This window comes from Ascaphus truei, chromosome 3 (assembly GCF_040206685.1).
Source record: "Ascaphus truei isolate aAscTru1 chromosome 3, aAscTru1.hap1, whole genome shotgun sequence".
NCBI lineage: Eukaryota > Metazoa > Chordata > Amphibia > Anura > Ascaphidae > Ascaphus > Ascaphus truei.
Genome location: NC_134485.1, coordinates 72240193 through 72261841, shown reverse-complemented (window position 1 = coordinate 72261841; position 21649 = coordinate 72240193). Strand labels below are relative to the sequence as shown.

The 21649-nt window shown below is 35.8% G+C and overlaps 1 protein-coding gene across 1 annotated transcript; it reads left to right on the top strand.

The window, feature by feature from the left end:
- The first annotated feature begins 264 nt into the window (after positions 1 to 264).
- ARX (aristaless related homeobox) lies at positions 265 to 13633 on the top strand. Its single transcript, XM_075594264.1, has 5 exons — positions 265 to 698; positions 2427 to 3204; positions 5544 to 5589; positions 9282 to 9607; positions 12399 to 13633. The coding sequence occupies exons 1-5, from the start codon at positions 512 to 514 to the stop codon at positions 12637 to 12639; spliced, it is 1578 nt and encodes a 525-aa protein (XP_075450379.1). The 5' UTR covers positions 265 to 511; the 3' UTR covers positions 12640 to 13633.
- Positions 13634 to 21649: the final 8016 nt, after the last annotated feature.

Below are 21649 nucleotides of genomic sequence, written 5' to 3'. Positions count from 1 at the left end.
ACGTGTCCTTATTTCAACACAACGTTTTTATTTCTTGGAATTATTAGATCCAAACTCCATCTCAATATCCAGACCTTAGGGAGAGGTGTCAACGAAGTCACGTTAATATCCGAGAAGAAACCAGCTTGGCAACACACAATGATAAAACATGTTGCTGATGAATCCATGCAAATGAGTGAATCCAGTTCAGAATTTACTGACAGCCATTGGCTGATCTGTGTATGAAGAGAAGAGCAGCAGAGTCCAACCGAGCCAATCCAGTAGCTCCTTGCAACACGTGGAGGAGAAGGACTCAGGAGCTAAACTATTGCAGCTCAATCTCACTACACTTGTTACTGGTGCCCTGAGCAAGAAGAGGGGAGATTGGGACTGATGTTGTGGATCCCGAAAACCCCAAAGGCTCAACCACTCTCGCATTCACCGAAAGCCAGCTGAGGAACTCAGCACTGAATCTACTGACAGTTAAAGGGAGAAGAGGAAAACTGCAGGCAGCCCCCAAGCCAAACAAACCATGAGCAATCAGTATCAAGAAGAGACTTCTGAGAGGCCGGAATGTAAAAGTAAATCTCCTACTCTGCTCTCTTCCTACTGCATAGACAGCATCCTGGGCAGGAGGAGTCCCTGCAAAATGAGATTGCTGGGGACTCAAAGTTTGCCCTCTCTGGCTAACAGGACCGAGCAGGATAAAACTTTGGAAGGTAAGATGATCACTAATGAACACCGCAATAAAGTGTATTATGTTCCTGAAATATATAGGCCTGCTATCTTCATGAGCCCTTTGGCTAATCTTTATAATGCTTCTAATGACACATAAAAGCAGATTCCCATGCTTCTGTGCGTGGTATAGCATTATAGTGACTATCTTCTAGGAACAAGTTAGGGCTTTAGAAAATATCCAAGTAAAATAAAAGTGGAAAACGGTAAGCCAAGAAAACAGTTGTTCTTCCAACTTCTGTAAACTTAAATGTAAAACCGAAGTTGGTAATAAAGTAAAATATTTGGAATATCGTGAAAGTAGCAGTTGTCTGATGTTCTTGTAGTATGCCCAGTCTTAAAAATATGTTTGCTTTGATATGTACTTTGTACTGCCTAATTAACCCTAGTTAAGGAAAGAAAAATCACAAAAACATTAGTTCCCAAATTGATATATATCAAATAACGAAAATCCAATAATGTTATGGTATTTTTTCTAGTTTATTAAAACGCTAATAAACCAAATTGTAATTATGGAAATACACTGAGATAAATGAGTGCGTGTGATATTTCAGATTTCTTTTAGACGTGTATTATTTAATATTGGCCTTTGAATCGACATCTACATTTTGTAATTGAATAGCATTTTTAGTTAGTTACATCTGATCAGCACATATTATAACATTGCAGTATTTCAATGGAATGCTATATACACACACACACATACTTATCAAATCTCAATGTGAAATAATAATTGATAAATGTATATGCAATGTATAATCAAATACTAGTGACATAGATAGATAGATAGATAGATAGATAGATAGATAGATAGATAGATAGATAGATAGATAGATAGATAGATAGATAGATAGATAGAATTCTGATTAATTATATGCGATAGCCTATTTAGTCATCATCTTGTATATTTGCATTTTATACTGGATTTGTTCTCCAAGGCTTAAATAAATACACACATTTACTCAATTGAGAAATCAGTCTGTGCTCCTAACTAGACTAGAATTCCAATCCACAAGGGTTCAAAACATTTGTGAATTTGGTTTATATCTATCACAGCCAACTCTGTACTTGCAATCGCTACTATACTTACATCATCTCTATGTCATATCATACTGCACCATTATTAGAGTAACATACTATTCGTATAAAATGCATTTTTACAATTCCAACAATATGTCCATGTGGATGTAAAAATATCCTCTCAGATGTGGGTTTAATAAACATATGGTGGGTTGGAGGTTAAATCTACTTGTACATGTGTTGACATTCCTTGTTGATGGCAATTAGAACGTTTCCAAAGGCATCCAATTACCAGAAGGTTCCTTATGAAACATGTTCTGTTAACTATACTATTTCATGAACTGCGCAAATATGCATCTGAAATTAATTTCCACAATATATTGGCTCATTATTGATAAACTATGTGAGTTGTATATTTCATATTGCTGTAGCTATTTATTTATGTGAGCCAAATCAACGGTAAGAAACTTATTTTTACCCACTCCCAAAATTTGTTCAGATTTAGGAATTGTGGCTATGTAGGGAAATTATTCTATCTTGCTATATTTATTTGCACATCAAATCTCCATACATTCTTAATATGTGTGTCCCAATACTGGGGAAAGTGAAAATATAATGCGTGAGTTCTGAATATATGTATAATTGTTTCTCTCTCTCTTTATTTCACTCTCCTCCCTTCCCTTCCCACTCAGGGTCTCCAAAGAGCAATGCTACTTTTGAGGCCGAGCTACACCTCCCTCCCAAATTAAGGAGGTTGTATGGTCCTGCGGGTGCTAGTGGTCGACTGCACGTACAGTCACTGACTGAACCCAGATCTGGAGTCCCCAGGTCAGATAAGGCTGATCGCCTCCTGTTGCTGGGTGGTGCAGGGGAGAACAGTTGGGATAACCTAAACCTGAAGATCAACCAGGCCCCGCAGGTCAGCATCAGCCGCAGTAAGTCATACCGAGAAAACAGCGCCCCCCTGCTGCGAGAAGACCAGAGCCCTGAAGGTCTCCAGCAGCAGCAACTCCAAACCGGCTCCATCACCGCGTGTACCTCTCTGCAGGAAAGACTGGGGTCACTTTCCCAAAGCCCAGGGGGTGAGGAAGAGGAGGATGAGGATGAAGAAGAGGAGGACGAGGAGGAAGATGAAGCCGAGAAGCAGCACAACATCAACAAAGCCAGCAACTCTATCAGGGGACTGCTGAAAGATCAGCATCAGCACCAACAATTTCAGCAACAACAACAACAACATCCAGGGTGTGGGGCTGATGGGGAACTGTCCCCTAAAGAGGACATTCTCCTCCACACCTCAGATGGTGATGTCAAAGACGGTGAGGACAGTGTGTGCCTCTCAGCTGGCAGCGATTCAGAGGAGGGCATGTTGAAGAGGAAGCAGAGGAGATACAGAACTACCTTCACCAGCTACCAACTGGAGGAGCTGGAGAGGGCCTTCCAGAAAACCCATTACCCCGACGTCTTCACCAGGTGGGAATGGGGAGGCACGAGGGTGAGGGGTGTGGGTCAAGCTCTAGTGTGTTGATTGCACTGGTACTGGTTGGTATTGGCCAATCTCCTCATGGATATTGTTAGAAACCACTTTGTTCTTCACACATAGTAAATGGAAATGCGATTCTCTACCAATTAGATCATAGAAAGCCTTTGCTGTAGGAAATAAGATACTTTGTAGGTCGTGGTATATTTTAATGGGCCAACATATCAATCGTACAAGGTTTTCTGGTGCATAAGCTTGTACTACGGCAGATCATATTTCATGGAGAGACCTCTGCAGCCTTAAAATCTTATGCAAAATAAATATGTTGGTCTAGTAAAAAGTATCACACTCCACTAATTCTGGCATTAGAGCTACTAGCTCGCTTCACTGTAGGAAGTAATTCATTCTTCTGTATTTCTGTTCACTTCTTTTTCCCTTAAAGTGTTATGTCCAGTGGCAAATTTCTGTTCCTCACATTGTTAAAGAAAACTGTGAAGAGTTTTCAATTAAAATATTTTAAAAGCACAGGGACCAAGCACAATTAATGCTAGTAAAAAAAAATATATATATATATGTTTAAATATTCCTATAGCCGGCAGAGGATAAGTATTGCTGTCCAAGTTAATACTAAACCTGTGTTTTATTTTTATACACTGCCATGATCCCCTTTCATGTCACCACCAATGTTGTTGAGTATCAGTTACGTTTTATCTGAGCCCTTCCCAACAGGGGAATGCTCAGATCGAAACGTATCTACTTACTTATTTAGGGTTTATTTGTCTAGATCCATTTTGAAATATAAACATCGAGTATTAGTCTATAGGAAACTGATTTCGGAGAGAGAAACAATATAGGTATATATTTATTAAACCCCTACATAATGGTGACTTTAATGTATGCGCTAGGTCACAGGAAGGACATTCATTTCTTTTTTTAATTGAGTAATAATTGTCAGGTATAAAGAACACGGTTAAGGAGTTACTGTAGGATAATACATCTATTTGTAACATAACTCTGACATGCCTATCTACAGGATGTTACCAAGTCTTTTATACTAGGCGTCGTGATAAAATGTGTGCCCTTTATCCAAATATTGTGATGATAAAATGATAACTCATATTTATACAGTATGTGAAAAGTAGTCAGATGTTCACGAATTAGATAGCTTATAGCAGCGCAATAATTAACTAGTTCCGAATTTGCACACACACACACGCACATATACATATATATATATATATATATATATATATATATATATTAAAACTTGACTAATTTGTATAATTTACATTAATAAGAGTTGTAAAGTTAATTTTATATCCTTAATTAGTATGATCATATTAACAATATTTATTTTAGGGTTTATAGATTGTTTATGAGGTGTGCTAATTTTCTAGAAACATCAATATATAAAGTGGATTAACTAAGAAAATATGAATTACAATACATACAGCTTAAGTGATATTACTGTAGGTAATTACTTATTATAGGTGGTAGTGAAAAAAACAGGATTTATTTATTTTGTACTAGTTTGATGCAATATTACCCAAACACGTTAACATTTTCATCAGAAAATGCATCAATTGTATTTAATTCCATATATTTCGTCAATTAGAAAAATAAAAATGACCACAATATAAAATTAATTTATAAAAAAAAGTATGTATTTTAAGATAAACTAGTAATATTAAAGTAGTAAATTGCCTTTTTCTATCAGTTACAAATATTCACCAAGTAAAATGACAAATACATTACAGGCACACAGTTTCAGATGTCATAATACTTAACCTGAAGTATCGGATATTAGATTTATAATGTAGTATACCCTATGCACCAGTAAATACAAACATGTCACTAAACATTATATTCTATTTTTTTTCAATTGTCACTCAAATAAGTGCAGAAAACAGTTAAGTTATTGCCTATGCGTTGATTGTATATATATTCCACAGTTATTCAGTCGTATTTTTATAAATCCGCATGATTAAGATGAAAAGGAGCTCATTTAATGTGGTTATAAATATATTAATGTTATTGCCATGTCATTAGTTATTTGTCTTGCCTCCTGTTTATACAAGTCAGTGACAGTGTGACTTCTTGGATTCTATATTTAGGACAGTGGTGCATGCGGGGAGATTTTTTTCCCCCTACTAATTATACAAACATGAAAACTGGAACATAATCTCAAATCCCAGGGTTGTGATTTTCCTGCCATAGAGATTGTTGAAGGCTGAGAATTTAAAGAAGCATCACCATAGGCTCTGTGTCTGTGTTAGTATTATTTGAACTAAGAGTATTATTTGATAGCCTGTGTTATGTTTTCTCTTTCAAGAGAGGAACTTGCAATGCGACTGGATCTAACTGAAGCCAGAGTACAGGTGAGTACTGGTGTTTGGAGGGTGTAATAGAAGGGACTCTGTCTATTTGATCTCCCAGCTGCTCCAATAAATATGTGTCATTTTACAGCCTATTAATAGAGCCCCCGATGTCATTGCCGTCTGCAATCACTAACTAAATGTTAAACTGAAAACAAATCAATCTCCCATGAGTCCAGGAATTAATTAATCAAATAACATGCAATTATTACATTCCACCTTTGATAAATTAAGGAGCAACTCTGAAGGCCACTGGGGAGGAATCCAAAGTTGAAAACAGTGTCCATAGCTCCAAACCTGATGGGTTGATATATTGGTAAGTGGGAGGAGGGCAGGTGGGATCAACAGTGCCAGGATATAGATGAGCATTAAAAATACACACAACTCGGTTACGCATGGATGCCAAAAATAAGTGAGTTGGTGCAATTCCTTTTAATTGAAACAAACGGGAACAACATTTGGTTGTTAGACAAATCTGCTCAGCTCAAATCAGGTATTTGGACGCGATTAAGTCTCCAATGGGGCTTCATAAAAGCACACTTAGTGCTTGAACAAACAGGGATATTTCATGGCAAAATGCTGTTTGATTTCCCCCATCAAACTTGCAGGAGGAACTGGCTAATGCTATTTGATTTCCCATTTTTTTTATAGCAATAACACGGCATTGATCTAATAGCTGGCCTTGTAAGTGAGTGCAATGCTATTAAAGGTGTTTGCAGCCCCATACCAGAGTGCATTTCCTAACCCACGTCTCATAACCAAAGAGACGATAAACATTGAGATGCCCTGATTGCCAACAGAAAACAGATGTCTCTGGGTTTGAAGCTGAGCAAATCACTTTACAGTTACAATCTAGCGCTGATAAAGCATAATAAATTCCATATGGCTCATTTAATACACAACAGCTTCTTGCATTAGAGGGCTAGTGCTGAGATGTCTCCCCTCCTTGTTGTTGACACATTTCTCCATTGTCAAACAGGGATGTGACAGCAAATCAGTATTTCCAGCTCCAGGGGGAAATTCGTGGGAAAGTTAAATAACTTTTAAGGAGACAAGATAAAGAGGATTAAAAAAAAACCTCACGTTCAATGTAGCTCATGTAATTAAGTGGATATGAAATATTGCAATGGACATATCAGCCTATTAGCACCAGAATAGGAAGGATTAATTATTTAAGAAATAATTGACCTACATTTTAAAGATTTCTGGCATATCTTATATGCTTTGTGGGTCAGGGCTCATTTCTAAAAGAAGCAAAGTGTACAGGGAAAAAATATAATGTATTGCTACTTAAACATTTGTCAATAAACACCTTCTATTTTGCATTCATGTTGTCTGGTGCAGATAATTAGATCATTCTGGTCTTTTCTTTAAAAAAAAGTGTGTATATATATATATATAGATAGATAGATAGATAGATAGATAGATAGATAGATAGATAGATAGATAGATAGATATACCATATGTGTTTTAAAGACACCTTCCAAAATTTTACACTGTATCCTGTTTTGTAAAGTTATAAATTAGATGTAGCCGCATTGTGTTGTAATTAAATGAAACCCCACGATTTATTGTTCCCTGTTTTTAAACCTCTGGACATAGTTTGGCTTTGTAGCCAATGTTAAGGCGAATTCGAAATATAAACGTAAAATATATAAGATACTTTTTTTGCTGGAAATTGTAGTTCTGCTGGAACTGATACATACTTTCTAGGATTACATAATAAGTGATGAAGTATTGATATATATGACATCTTACGATCCTGATAGTTAAAAGAAAAACAATATTTGCTTTATTCAAACATCTTTGTTGTTTTTTATTTTTATTTTAATAATTTTCCTGGGTAGATGTTTTAGAGATTTATCATATATTTACAAAATCACAATTTATACTATTTACGATGCAAATTCAAATCTATTTTATTTGGAAAATAATAAATATCTGATTTATAATTTATGTTTCATGCAGTTTATTGGAAAAGGCAACCTAATGCTTTAAAGGGATTTTTTGTTTGGATTAATATTATTATTATTTTTAAATACGTGATTTATTATTTGTAGCACTATAAAGATAATTTATATAATGCCAAAGATAATTTATATATCAAACAACAAATTAAGGCTAGCTATGCTTTTGTATACTTATTGAGGTTGAATGGACAGAGTGTAAAGGGGGAGGGGTCATTGTTGCATGTCACCTTTTAGTTTCAATTATAAAGAAGACAAAATATAATTCGCTAATTGCAGTTGGTGACACCAGCCAGGGTGGCTTAATATGAAATAGAGGAAACACTAACTCGTATTTATATAGCGGTAATGAGAATTTTATGAGCAGGTCTAAAATGTGAATACCATCCTGTGTTACCAGACTACCAATATATTGCAGGTGAAGACGAATGCGCACTTAGCACTTAGGTATTGATACTGGATGGATCATTATTGCACTTTTCTTTTTATGTGTGATATATGGGTGTCCTTATTTACCTAATGGCATTCTCAGTCATTTATAAAGTCTCAGGCCCCGTGCCAGTGACACTGAAATTCACATTACCCCATCTAGCAATCACGAGTTCATGTGGATTTATTTGCTGACAAGAAAGTTAGCTTCTTGATTTTGACGATATGGGTTTAGGTAATAGAAACCCATAGCCTGCACAGTTATTTTCGTAGATAGCTGTGTTTCCTCAAATATTCCAATTTAGTGCAGTCTATTTTATAGACCTCTGTAATATCACAAGAATATGTTGCAAAACATGCAGTATCAAGTAGGTATTTTCTTATGATAAAATATATCAAGTTAAATTGCTCTTTCTTGACTATCAGATCACAGTACAATTTCCCTATAATATCTCATGCACATCATTACAATATAAATTAATATCTGCAAGAACTCAACTGAAAATCAGCACCTATTCAATACAGCCATTTATAGTACAAATAGCGGTGTAAATTAATGCTGTGAATCATTCATTTGTTTTTTGCACTTTGCAGAAACTCATCAGAGAGATGGCCATCCATTGATTATATCATTCTATGATACAGGCGTATGACCTCAGAATCTATCATATAAAATCATATGTTTGTGCAATCACATTCAGCACACTCCTGCACTAGCTAATCAAGCAAGTCTAGATTCTTTTGAAAGGAAAAGCTAAAAGAACTAATCCGTCCTTATATTAAAAATTATATTGAGAAGTTACAACTAACTTGGAACTTGTTTTTATTTGATTAGGGTATGGGTATTAGAATAGGTATGGTATGCGCCATTTAAATGTGTTTTTGTATATATATATATATATATATATATATATATATATATATATATATATATATATATATATATATATACATACACACACACACACACACACACACATATATATACATACATACATACACACACAGAAATAAATGTACAACAAATGTGGGCTGTATTTACTATCTACTTATGATTATTAATACCATGGTGGAATACAGCAGAAAATGGATAATAGCATAAGCAGAGTATATCCACAATGCTAAATTGTCATATACAGGTATGACCACCAAAGTAAATAGATCTTTGCTTGCTAGAATTATGTCGTTTAAATTACAGCAACTCAATGTCTAAGCAGGCAGGATCTAGCCTAGTATAACATGCAAGTTGACTCGGGACATCTGATAGAGATGCTAATGTTGGTTTCTTTCGGGTTCTAGGTGTGGTTCCAAAATCGTAGAGCAAAGTGGAGAAAGAGAGAAAAGGCTGGAGCTCAGACACATGCCCCAGGTCTGCCTTTCCCTGGCCCCCTGTCAGCCGGTCACCCTCTCAGTCCGTACCTTGATGCCAGTCCATTTCCTCCCCACCACCATGCTTTGGACTCAGCCTGGACTGCGGCTGCTGCTGCAGCGGCTGCTGCCTTCCCAAGTCTACCTCCACCAGGCTCAGCATCTTTATCACCAAGTGGCACTCCTCTGGGACTCAGCACGTTCTTGGGAGCAGCTGTGTTCCGGCATCCAGCCTTCATCAGCCCTGCATTTGGCAGGTAACAATTCTATTTTTGTAACTTATTAAACAATATAAGAAAACCCAGAAGACAAAGAAAGCATAGCTCAATGTCACCTTTGGCTAAAGGCAACATATTGTGAAATCTACATCCATTACACTACCTTTCTGTTATTCTAATAGATATATTTCTCAGTGACACTCCCACTTTATCAGGATTGTGAACCTGAGGTTACTTGTGTTGTGTAAAGTTGCCGACAGAACATATCACTGAATTTTACAGTCGATATTTACTTGTGTTGGTTGTGATTGAACTGGATAAGTTTAATTGTCTCTGACATCCACCTTGCGCGCGCGCGAGAGAGAGAGAAAGAGAGAGAGAGGGAGAGAGACTACATACGACTAATTACTATGTACAGTAATCCTCAATGCAAGGAAAGAAGATGATAAATAAAGTGCATGGACAAGGGGTTTGCAACAAATTAACTTTTTTTTCCAATAATACTGTAACTTAAGTATCTGACATCGTTTTGAGAATCTCATTTTTAATTTTTAAAATACACAATTTCTAATATAAAAAGTGATTTAGCGGCTTGAAACAAAATGAATGTAAAAGACGTGCTAATGGAAATGTATTAACTGTATAACACCAGAATATCACCTAATGTGGGATTAATTACATGGGAGTGCATCATCCATATTGTACTCCTATTTGATTATAGATCAAATCAAATACATCTGAAATAATATAATTGATTTGTTAAAAAAAATTGTAAATGGAAACTGCTTTAGCTGGTTCTTTCTCAAATTAAACTGATTACTGGTGAAAAAAATATATTTCTGACAGTTCATATAATTATCTGTCTGTTTTGGTTTAAGTAAATAAAAGATGCCAAAATATGTAACATTTGAAATGTTATTCTTACACAGAAAAAAATAAAACAATATGTTAAGAAAGTTAATTGAATTGGAGATGATTGAATACACGAAGAGTGTACTGTATGTACACAGCAAATATTGTAGATTTATTACATTGAGATCCAACTTGGTAAAATTATATAGAATAAAATCTTTTAATACAGGTGAAAAAATGCATTCACTGCCTTGGAGCACCAACAATACAGCTCTCACTGGTCAATAAATTGTATTTTTTTGTATTTTCCATTTTTGCAGCATCTTTTTGGCTCTAAAACCACTGAAAATATGAAAGATTAACAATGGTTATAGAGCATATTTCTGGCAGACCCTGATCTGTGATTTACTGCTTGGGTCTGAGATAAAATAATCTCACTGCTAATGAGTTTTTAGTACATGATGAAATATGGTCTGCAGGAAGTTCAAAAACGATAAACAGCAATTTCATCAGATTTGTAGAAAACACTTAGTTGCATATATGTATAACATAAAAACTGAACTCACAATAACATACTTGCCTTTTCTTAAAAAATGAATCTCAAATTCAAGTCCCACCTATTTCTTTATATAGTTTATGTGGCTGTGATGAAACGGTAATGCAGAAATCTTACAAGCTAATTAGTCACTATAAGGGACGTGTCAACTCAACATCTGGAAGGGTTACAAGGTCCATGTATTGTAGTGTTCATGTGTAAACACTCGAAACAATGTTTAGCCATTTAAATTTAACTTACCATGTATTCCTTAACTAGGTTACAAATCCTACTTTAGCATACACCAATTGTGACAGATATATAATTTAAAATAGCACATGTAAAGACTATTATAACAGTGTGTATATGTGTGTGTGTGTGTGTGTATATATATATATATATATATATATATATATATATATATATATATATATATATATATATATATATATATATATATATATATATAGTGTGTGTGTGTTGCATTAAGTTTGACGTGAAAAATAAGGACATTTAAAATGTCTAAGGCACAGTATAATGGTCAGTGCCACGGCTCAGTTTGTGGTATTATATGCTGGCATCTCAGTGTCAGAGCCAAGAGTCTTCAAAAATCACAGCAAGGAAGCTGCTGATCCCAACCATGGCTAATGGAGAGACTATAAATCTCCATGTGTCTGTTAAAACGGTCACCTGTATTTTGGTGGCTTCTCTAGAGAGAGCAGTAAAACAACTATAGGAAAGCATTATTAGTATTGTGTCATTCGGCTGGGATGTGAGGTTGCTGGTGAATTTTTGACATTCAGCTGTAACAAAACCAGTATAAATTATACTTCCCACTAGAAAAGGGCATCAGTGCTGAGAAACAGTTAAACACTGTGCTCACTGTTGAACATGTCAGCAGAAATGAAAGCAGCCAAAATGGACAACATATAAAAGAATACATATTTCAACTACACTATTGCAAACACAAGACATGCACCCAAGAGGAGCATTAGATTTTGGATATGATACCACTATTATCTTCTATGATCATGCAATCAGCTACTGACAACTAATGTTTATATAAGAGTGAGGTACAGCCACTAGTAAATGTGATCAGATTAACTACTTCTAGCCATATGGGTGCTACTAGATACATATCTCATATAAATTAAACATATTCTAGATTTTTCTCAGTGCCTTTCTACTTGGTTTATATTTTGAAAGCACTCGAGGTCCCAAAATATGTTAACCGAATTATTTCATCAAAACAAATATCAATGCATGTCTTAATAAGTCTCGTGCTAGCATAATTAACTCTGCCAAGGTTCAATGAAGTTGAAGTGTGTAATTATGACGTGGAAGAAATATGCGAGGGAAACAAATAGTGTGACTGGTTAACTTCTACTAAAAACTAAGAAACTATTTTATGTGCCCTTGATCATAATGTTTCTTTACTTGCAGACTATTTTCCACCATGGCTCCTCTTACTAGCGCTTCCACTGCTGCTGCCCTCCTAAGACAACCCAGTCCTGCCGTGGAAAGTGCAGTGCAGTCCAGTGGGTTATCAGACCCAGCAACTGCTGCAGCAGATAGGCGGGCTTCTAGTATAGCAGCACTAAGGCTAAAAGCTAAGGAGCATGCAGCACAGCTCACACAGCTCAATATAATCCCAGGAAACAGCACCGGGAAAGAGGTGTGCTAAGCAAAGAGGAAAAAAAAGGGCCCCTCAGCAAGAAATATATCAAGACCAAATGGAAAGGAAGCAAAACAAAAGTGGACCAGTGACTGTTGGACTTTGTGTGTCCTGTTAGGAACTTTGAAGAATGACTACGCCCTCTCACACAAGAAATGTAATGAATTATAGTAATAAAAAAAGTGCAACATTTATGCAGCTCCTGAGCAGTAAAACCTTGGCACATCATCACATGTCAATTCCTTAAACTGATTATTGATATCATAATACTGTACGTGCAAAGAATGTTTATTTTTTATTTTGTAATAAATGGCAAATAATTAAATTCTTCTTTAGGTTATGCATGGGGTCTTTACATATAACATTCCCCGTAATGCTTCGCCTACCCCCATCAAATTCTTGAACGTTTTCTGCTAAATGAGTCTGGGGAAAATATTCTGTAAGTGATATGCAGCAAATGGCTGCTGCTAAGGGCAGAAATAAAGTTAGGTTAATCAGTAAGATAGTGAGTGCACTTAAAAGATCTGAGTATCTTTTTTTCTCTTTAGTTATTTTCTTTACCATACACCAACCAAGGTTATTTTTTTTTTATTTTATACCAAACCAAAGGGAAATGAACTGTCAGATATATGGACTGTTTGCGTCACTAAACTGTGATTATTGATTCTGTACATAACATTGTTATAAAAAATAAAAATAAAGGAAAAGAGCTTTGTATATTTGAAATGTTATAAAAGAATTGCACTCAGTGTAGTGTTGTAAAAGTTTGTCAAACTGTAGAATTATATCTGTGTTGTAGATACCATAAGGTTCCTAGCAAAAATATTTATGTACAAACCCTTTAACTTATTAACTGTAGAGGTTTCTGACCCCTAAAGGAGATGCTACCGTACTTGTGTATTGTTGTTTCTTGTTACCACTTTTCCTGGCTCTGAATTGGAGAAGTGTCCCACTCAGAATAAAAAATCTATATGTTTAACAAAACAGACGCTTAATAAATGCATACTTTTGTAATGTGATTTTTTTTATATGGGATAATTAAAGGTGAACAGTACAATATAAGCAATGGTGAAGACACATTGTTTATCTAGATGGATATAATCTTCTGAGAGATGTCAGTGGGTGTTGAGTTTGATTAATTTAAATTGGTGAAATAGTCCCTTGGGGACATTGCCTTTACTCATGTTCCCCTATACAGTAGGTGGAATTCCTATCTAATCTATTAGCATCATTATTGTAGATATTTACACACACAAAAAAATGTTTCTAACATCAGTTACATTAGTCCTGCTATAATAAAGTAGATTGAAACATCGCATTCTCAATCTCGAGTGTACCCCTCATATACAATGTAAATATAGAATACAGTTAGTATGAAAAGTCCATGGAATGATTACCAAAGAACACGGCAATTAAACGACTGGATCACTAAAGGTGTATTAGAAAGGTGTATTAGAAATTCTTAGAATATCTCGTATTATTGCTAAGAAAATTTGATTTATAAGTAAACCATTGTTAGGAGATAGGTACTTAGACTCTCCTTGAAAGATGATGGACAATCAATTTTAGTGCAATGACATGTCCACATGTTAAGTAAGGTAAACAACGTCAGACTTTCTAAAGAAAGGGCATTTTATGAACAGTACAGTAGGAAAGGCTACTTTGAATAGATTCGCAGAAACTCAAACTTTGTACAGATGAATTGTGAGCTCAATAAAAACTGTGCTGCAAACAACCGAAATTCCCATTCTCAGAAGGATTGCACATTCTTACAAATACATTCACTCCATTAATCGTTCCTTCTAAATTATTCTTTACACCTGAAATTACACACGAAAGATGAGACACGAAGGTATAATGAAGAATCCACGTGAAAGCGTTTAATTGGTTCGTCTATAGTAATTATAACAGGTGGGCCAAAACGTAATGCAGCAGTGATGTGCTTGGATGAAAGCAGGGGGTGTAGTCTGCAGCGGAGATGTTAGTTTATTTCTTTTAAATGGTCCTATTTTTGCATTTTTCATTATTCAATTATATTTTATTTGCAGTCTATTTCCACACATCACACACTTTACCAATACCGATGTCTCACTTCTCTACAAAAGCTAGTCACTGAAATGAACAACCTGTTGGGTTCTTTGTTTAACACCCACCACATCATCTTAAGACATTACATTGAATATAAAAAGGAGAGATCCTTGGCTTTTTTTTAGGAATGTAAAATTCTTCATTCTATTTCAGTTGTATATGTTTCTTTATTTATGCTTCACTGAGCCTTTTTTCGCTTTTCTTATTTGGTACTTTTTCTTAGTGGACAGTTCGTGATATGAATTAGCTGCAAATCCGGAATAAATCCAATGTTCTGGTGGATAAAAAGTAGGATCAATGTTCTAACTTTGCATATCCTACACAATTGTTTTTTTTTTTTTTTTCAACCTACTATTCAGTTTATTTATTAAAGTCAAAATGGTGCCAGTCTGTGGGAAAAAAAAAAGTTTTACTAGATGTGTCAAAGCATAAACCCTCTTGCTTTAAAAACATATTTTTCATACATCTGGTTCAGTTTTTTTTGTTGCCTTAGAATAGAACCACCGTTGTCTTGATACAGTCCCGAACATGTTGGTAAATATGTTTCACAGTGGTCATCAAATCAGCTGCAAAGGCAAATAAACACAAAATAATGTAGGAGCAAACCTGCCTCGGAGATAAGATGATCTGATGGTCTTCTGAGCTGGCGTTAGACAAAGGCAATGGAAGACTTTGGGTTAGGAGAGGTCGAGCCCAGCATAATAACTTATATTACTGAATGGATAGGGTGAAATTGAGTGATACTGCAAGACCCAGTAAAACATTTATTGTGATTTGTAAAACAGATTAAAAAATATATCATATCCCCATACAAGAAGCACCAATCCTCACATGCAATGAATGCTTTCAAATACGAAACCATATTAATATGAACCAATCAATAGATTCCACTTACTAGGCATAGCTATTAACCTGAAACTTTGTGATCATTGTCCTGATGGTTGAGAGAACAGAAAACATTTATTTTTAATCTTTATTTCTTCCCAGAAACCTTCCAACATCCAAAGCAATCATCACAGGAAGCAAATGTACTTTCGATTGTTTTCCAATCGCAAAGTGATATATTGAAGGTAATCTTGTTCTCCTATGAATCTAAATTAAGTTCAAGGTATTGATTGCAACTTACACCACCCACCAGATATCTTTTTTTCTCCTGTGGACACATGCTGCTCCTCTGAACAGTCTGCATTTTACTTTAAATAATACAAAAAAACTTTGGGAAAGATCTTTTTGTCAATCTCATTTTTTCCCCTTTCTCTCCTTTGTCCCAATTGCAGTAACAGTCCTATTATTACTGTTAATGAAGTCTTCTTTTTTTAAGTCATTTTTTCCAATTTGACCCTTTCATGGAGCAGAGGCAAATTGCGTGAAATTACCTCCAAGGATTACATGTATTATTGACCAATGAAAGCCCTCAACCTTGTTTTACAAACTCCTAATCCCCTGTCATTCCAGGGCTGCAACCAAGCCCGAATCAAGGCGTCTATTCTTTAACTTTCTCCAGCTGGACAGAACTAATTCTACGCTTAATATTCCCCATAAATATAACTAGTTAAAGACCCCCTGACTTCCAGCAAGTCCATATTAAACATTTGACATATCACGCATGAAAAACTCTGCGTCTTTTAAAAGGAGCATTAAAGCTAAAGAAACCAATTTTCTTCTCCTTCCAAACCTCCCCAAAGTACTGAATGATGGGATTTTGAAAGAGCCACTGGAGCGTATTTAGGGGATTTTATGAGATTTTCCAGAATGATTTAATCTTATTGTGAACATTATTAATGAATGGCAACCCAATTTGGCCCTAATATCTGGGAATGCCTTGTACAATGCAAGAAGATCCTGACCCACAACCTTAAGCAAACCTCTTCCACTGTTTCCTTACAATCTGGGAGAAATCCTAAAGCCAGGGAAAGTTTAATGAGACAACATAGGGAAGAGAGTATTCAGTCTACTTTAGTCCACCCAACCATCTGTGAATACACTTAAGAGTCTACCCAATTTCCTAAAGCTGTGTGGTGTGTAGATTAAGCCATTTTCTCAACAGATATGCCTCTAATATTCTCACAAACTCTTTCACGTCCTTTATATAGATTGATATGTTGAGCATTTGTTCTACACACCCATTGAGGAATTGTTCTGTACTGTCTGGGATAAGATGTGACATAGGAATTGTTCCTCCACCCCAAAGGGATGCGCAGTAGATATACAGAAAATGAACTATGACAAAAGTAGAATGAAACAGGTATATTGGTTGTATGCACAAAGAAGTGAGAACTGTTTGAATTAAGTGATCTCATGTTTTGTATGGACAGAGAATAGTTTATAGGAAAGGACGCACTTAGTGACATTATTATGGGGTTGCTAACAAACCAATGCATTTACATAAAGAGTCACTTTATATAATCAAAAGACAAGTTTCAAAGTTGAAATATACTCAACTTTGAAAAAGGTCTACAAAGTGTATTATACAGTATAGGTCCAGGAACAGATTTCGTGCCGTTCCATTAAAACGTACAGTGATTAAAATGTAAAAACAATACATGGGATACCGTCCCAGCCCTCTGTTACATAAACAGATTATATGATAGCTTGATTTATTAATACCAAATATATACTAGATACACTATATAATAGATGCACTATATAATAGATACATGATAGTATATCGTTTCTATTTGTATATACACACACACACACACACACACACACACTATAGCAGAGCATATTCTGACAAATACAGGTGAGCTGCTATTGTCTTAGGTTTTCATATTTCCCAATGTAATCATTATTTGTTTAGAAAGACTGATCTGCGCAGATACACTGGATCTGTAAAAACATAATATAACATGATGACAATAATTTACGTGTTAGACATGCATTTTATATATATTTGATATGCATACTATATAAGTGCATATAATGGGATCCGTAATGCACACCGAGTGTAACCAGTTTTACAATTGTGAATTGTGTTTGTGGGTTGGATTTTCAATGTTTTACATCTTCCTTATTTCAAGTTATCACCATTACATCCTTCAACACTAATCTTTAAGTACATGTAAATATGTAGCTTAGGTAAAAATGACTTTATTGCAGATTTGGTGCATGTAAATAAATAGTATGCTAGATGCTAATTTGGTTCCCCAGATGTAATTATTACATTATATTACAAATGCAGTGAAATACTACCTCTCATATGCATATAATATACATACATACACCTAGAAACTATTCTGTCTGACTTGAATTTAAATTGACTGAAATAGTGACATTAAACAAAACAGATGTGGGGTTTATTAAATGACCTGATCATATTACACATAATGCTAATTGAGTGCAAAACATTGAAATGCCGAGCATACAATTATTCCTAGAAACTGACAAAATGTAACATTTGTGTTAACATGATAAAACCAAGACTTCTGTCTTAAGTATATTTTATTATCACAGTAGTGTTTAAACAAATGAAAGTTTCTTCAGCCTCCTCCTTGCTGGTGAGGGTCTGCAATGTGAAGCACAGCAATACTTCCATACCCCTTTAGCAACTCATGGATTAAAACACTGTATTTGCTTTACCATAGCTTTGTAACTCTGTGAGCAACAATGTAGCTAATCTGTCTCCCTGGAGTGTTATGTGTAAATTATTTCACTTGTTCTAAGGCATAAAAGAAGAGGGGGTGATTGCTTCTGTTTTGTATGAATGTAAATAAATGAAATACCACATGAACTCCATGTAAATGAGAAATAGCAGAGCATGGGTAGATGGTTGTGTTAAATAGTACATTCATGGACTTGCAGGCTTGAAGTGATATTGTACAATAGCAACGACAGATGTGGGTTTAATAGGTAGCAAACAATGGGTGCTGCAATCTGTAAACTCAAACAGGATCTGTGCAGGAAATGTGTCACATATTACAGCAGTGAGAGAAGAACCGTTTCATTAACAATACGCACATATTCCTAATCACAATGTACTATATAAATCTGAGTTACACATAACCTTATATACATGGTTCGTGTAACATGGGAATCCCTGTGGTTGCTCCATAAATAAAATAAACACGTATTTAATTTACACATTCTCTGATAATGTAACACAATCATGTTCTTCAGTTCTGTTAATACAGGGGAGGGTTATTGTGAAACCGTATTAGGATCTGCACTACTGTCCAGCAGACCCATACCATTCTCAAAAGAGGTTTACCTCCCAGTTATAAAAAAAAACAGTCGTGGTATTTATACTGTGCAATAATTAGTGTATTACTTGAATCCACTAACAGGTTCATTTTATCTCCGCACAAAACCTCTAGTCTGCTTATAGAAAGCTTGTGCCTCCTTTGGTGCTGTTAAAGTGGTGAGTGTGAATGGAGGCTGGTAGCAGTCTCTTTTTGCCTTGCCTTAATTCCCATCTCGTTTTGCTCTCATCCAATTAGTGCAGTGTATTAAGCGGTTTATCATCTCATAGTCAGCTATTGAGAGAAACAAGGCGAACACTTTGCAATAGAGCCTGCTCTCCTTTGACACCCTCAGGTACTTACATATTCCACTGTGCTATGAATAATAGAGGAAGAATAGAGCACTAATTCCCTCATCAAAGAATGCCTTGTCTGCTGCTTTGCTCAACAACACCATTCTGATCAAAAGAAAAGCAATAAAGCTTAGCATAACAAAACGAAACCTACTTATTAGCTTAGTGGTTAAATTAATGCAGAGCTGTAGCTATTCAAAACCAAGGTTTGAAAACAGCCTCCAACAACTTGATAATGCTGCATTGGGGATGAAGGAATTTTAATCTGAAATTTGAAGCTTGAGTTAATCTATAAAACAACTAAAAGGAGTTTGGGAAGAATGGGGTAATTAAGAAATATTTAGCTGATATACAGCAGAGGCACTAGGGTGTAAAACAGGAGTTGTAGACTACAAACATGTGTTTCTCCATCCTCCTTTTCAACCACCCCATTCTTTCTTTGTCCTTCTTGTGCAGGGAAATAGTGTTAGGAACAGGGTTGCCTTGAAAATGTACCCACAATAACATGTTATATGAATCTGCTCTTTAATAGCCATAGAAAATATGGTCCAGTTGACGTACCTAGTTTACTTATATTTCCACCACAATTTAACCTGCCTTTACTCTGAGTGGCCCCTATGTTAAACTATTTAGTATCCATGTTTATCATGTTCGTTACCAGAGGTGCTTGCCATTTTTAGATTTGTCATTGGATGTGAGTGTTCCTCCTAAATGAAATATATAGGGCAGAGAAATGCTTCATGTACAATATTTAAGCCCGCAAGGCACACAAGAGACCTGTGTTTTTTTAAAAAAAAAGCTACATTATGGCATATCAAGAACTCCTTTCTTGGTCCATTATAGTGCATTATAGCATATCTACATTTCTCAATGTCCAGCATGACTACTAGTACAATGAACCAGAAAATGTTCTCCCATGAAAGTGCAAGCAAAATTGATTTGTTTTTTAGAACCTTTTTGTTCCACCTTGAATTTCTAAATATTGATCTATCAACCCCAATAATAAATTAACATTGATCAGATATGAAAGAGGCATGTAGCTTTAAACCGATCCCTTGTCTAGGTCAACTGTAATGGAGAATTAGAGAACAGTGTTTTAGTTGTATACACAACAAGGGTAGAAAATAAACTATCATTCTTCTGACTGTGGAGCCTGGTTCCACAATATGGGCAATGTTCTAGTGGATGACTTTCCTATTCGGTGGTCATTTTGCTGGAAGCTGTGCATAGAACATTTGTGCATAGCGCTTATATTGCTTACGGTCAGCAGTATCATTTTTGCTTTTAACTGGTCACCAAGCTAAAATGCAAAAACAACCAGTTACTCACAGCAGTCAAATAAGCAAAATACATTAAAAAAACAAATACAAAACACGTAGGTAGGGTGCAAGGATCCCAAAGGCAAGACCCCATCATAACTAGAGAAATTTAAAAAAAAACAACTAAAGTATCAGGGTTACACCAACTAGCATGGCATTGCAAAGTGCTATTATATTCTTCTTTAGGTGAGTGCAAAATACAAAAGCAATTATTCGGGCCTCATGGCCACAAGCATGTGGTACAAATACAAACTTGAGAAAGGGTCTTGTTACCCAAAACGCCATACTTTGCAACAGCATGGTGGTCTAAGGCGGTGAGTACTCAACTTGGGTGTGCATATCCAGATACTGTAGGTATTATTATTTTTCTCTCAATTTTTATTGAAGTTTTCATGTGAAAAATAACTTGACATCAGAAGGGTGGGTACAGAAATAAAAATGGGGAGGGGTAGGGGTTACATTAAGACAGGGGTGCACAAACGTTTGTAGCTGCGTCCCCCTTGCCTGCTGCCCCCGGTCCTCGCGCCTCCTTACCTCAGTTGCCAGCGTCAAATGAAGCAGCGAGGTCACCTTAAATGACCCAGTTGCCATGGCGACGCATCAACAGTTGTCTGAATCTCGGTAAGTAATAAGTTGCAGAGGCCTCATGCAATCCCCCGGCATTTAATTTAAATGCCGTGGGGAAGAGCGTGGGGCCTCTGCAACCACCGCCCCCCCACCTACAAAAATCTCCCGCCCCCCCTGGGGGGGCGCGCCCCACTGCATTAAGGTACATTATTTATATATATGTGTGTAGAGGTATCTGTACCGTGATAGCCTACCTTAATAATCAAAAACAGATAGTCTATACCGTTGTGTGGCTAACAAAATACTTTTATTTGGGAGAGCTTTCGAGATACAATGATCTTTTCTTTGGGCGATGTTACTATTGATTTAACCAAAAAACTTTCTTTAAACAAAGCATCTGTGAATGAAGGCTATCCCTCCCCCTTGTTCAGTATGCAATTTATGACCTGAGGTGTTAAATGGTCCCTGAATGCTTGTGATGTAAGAGAATGTGTGTATGTATGTGTGTGTGTGC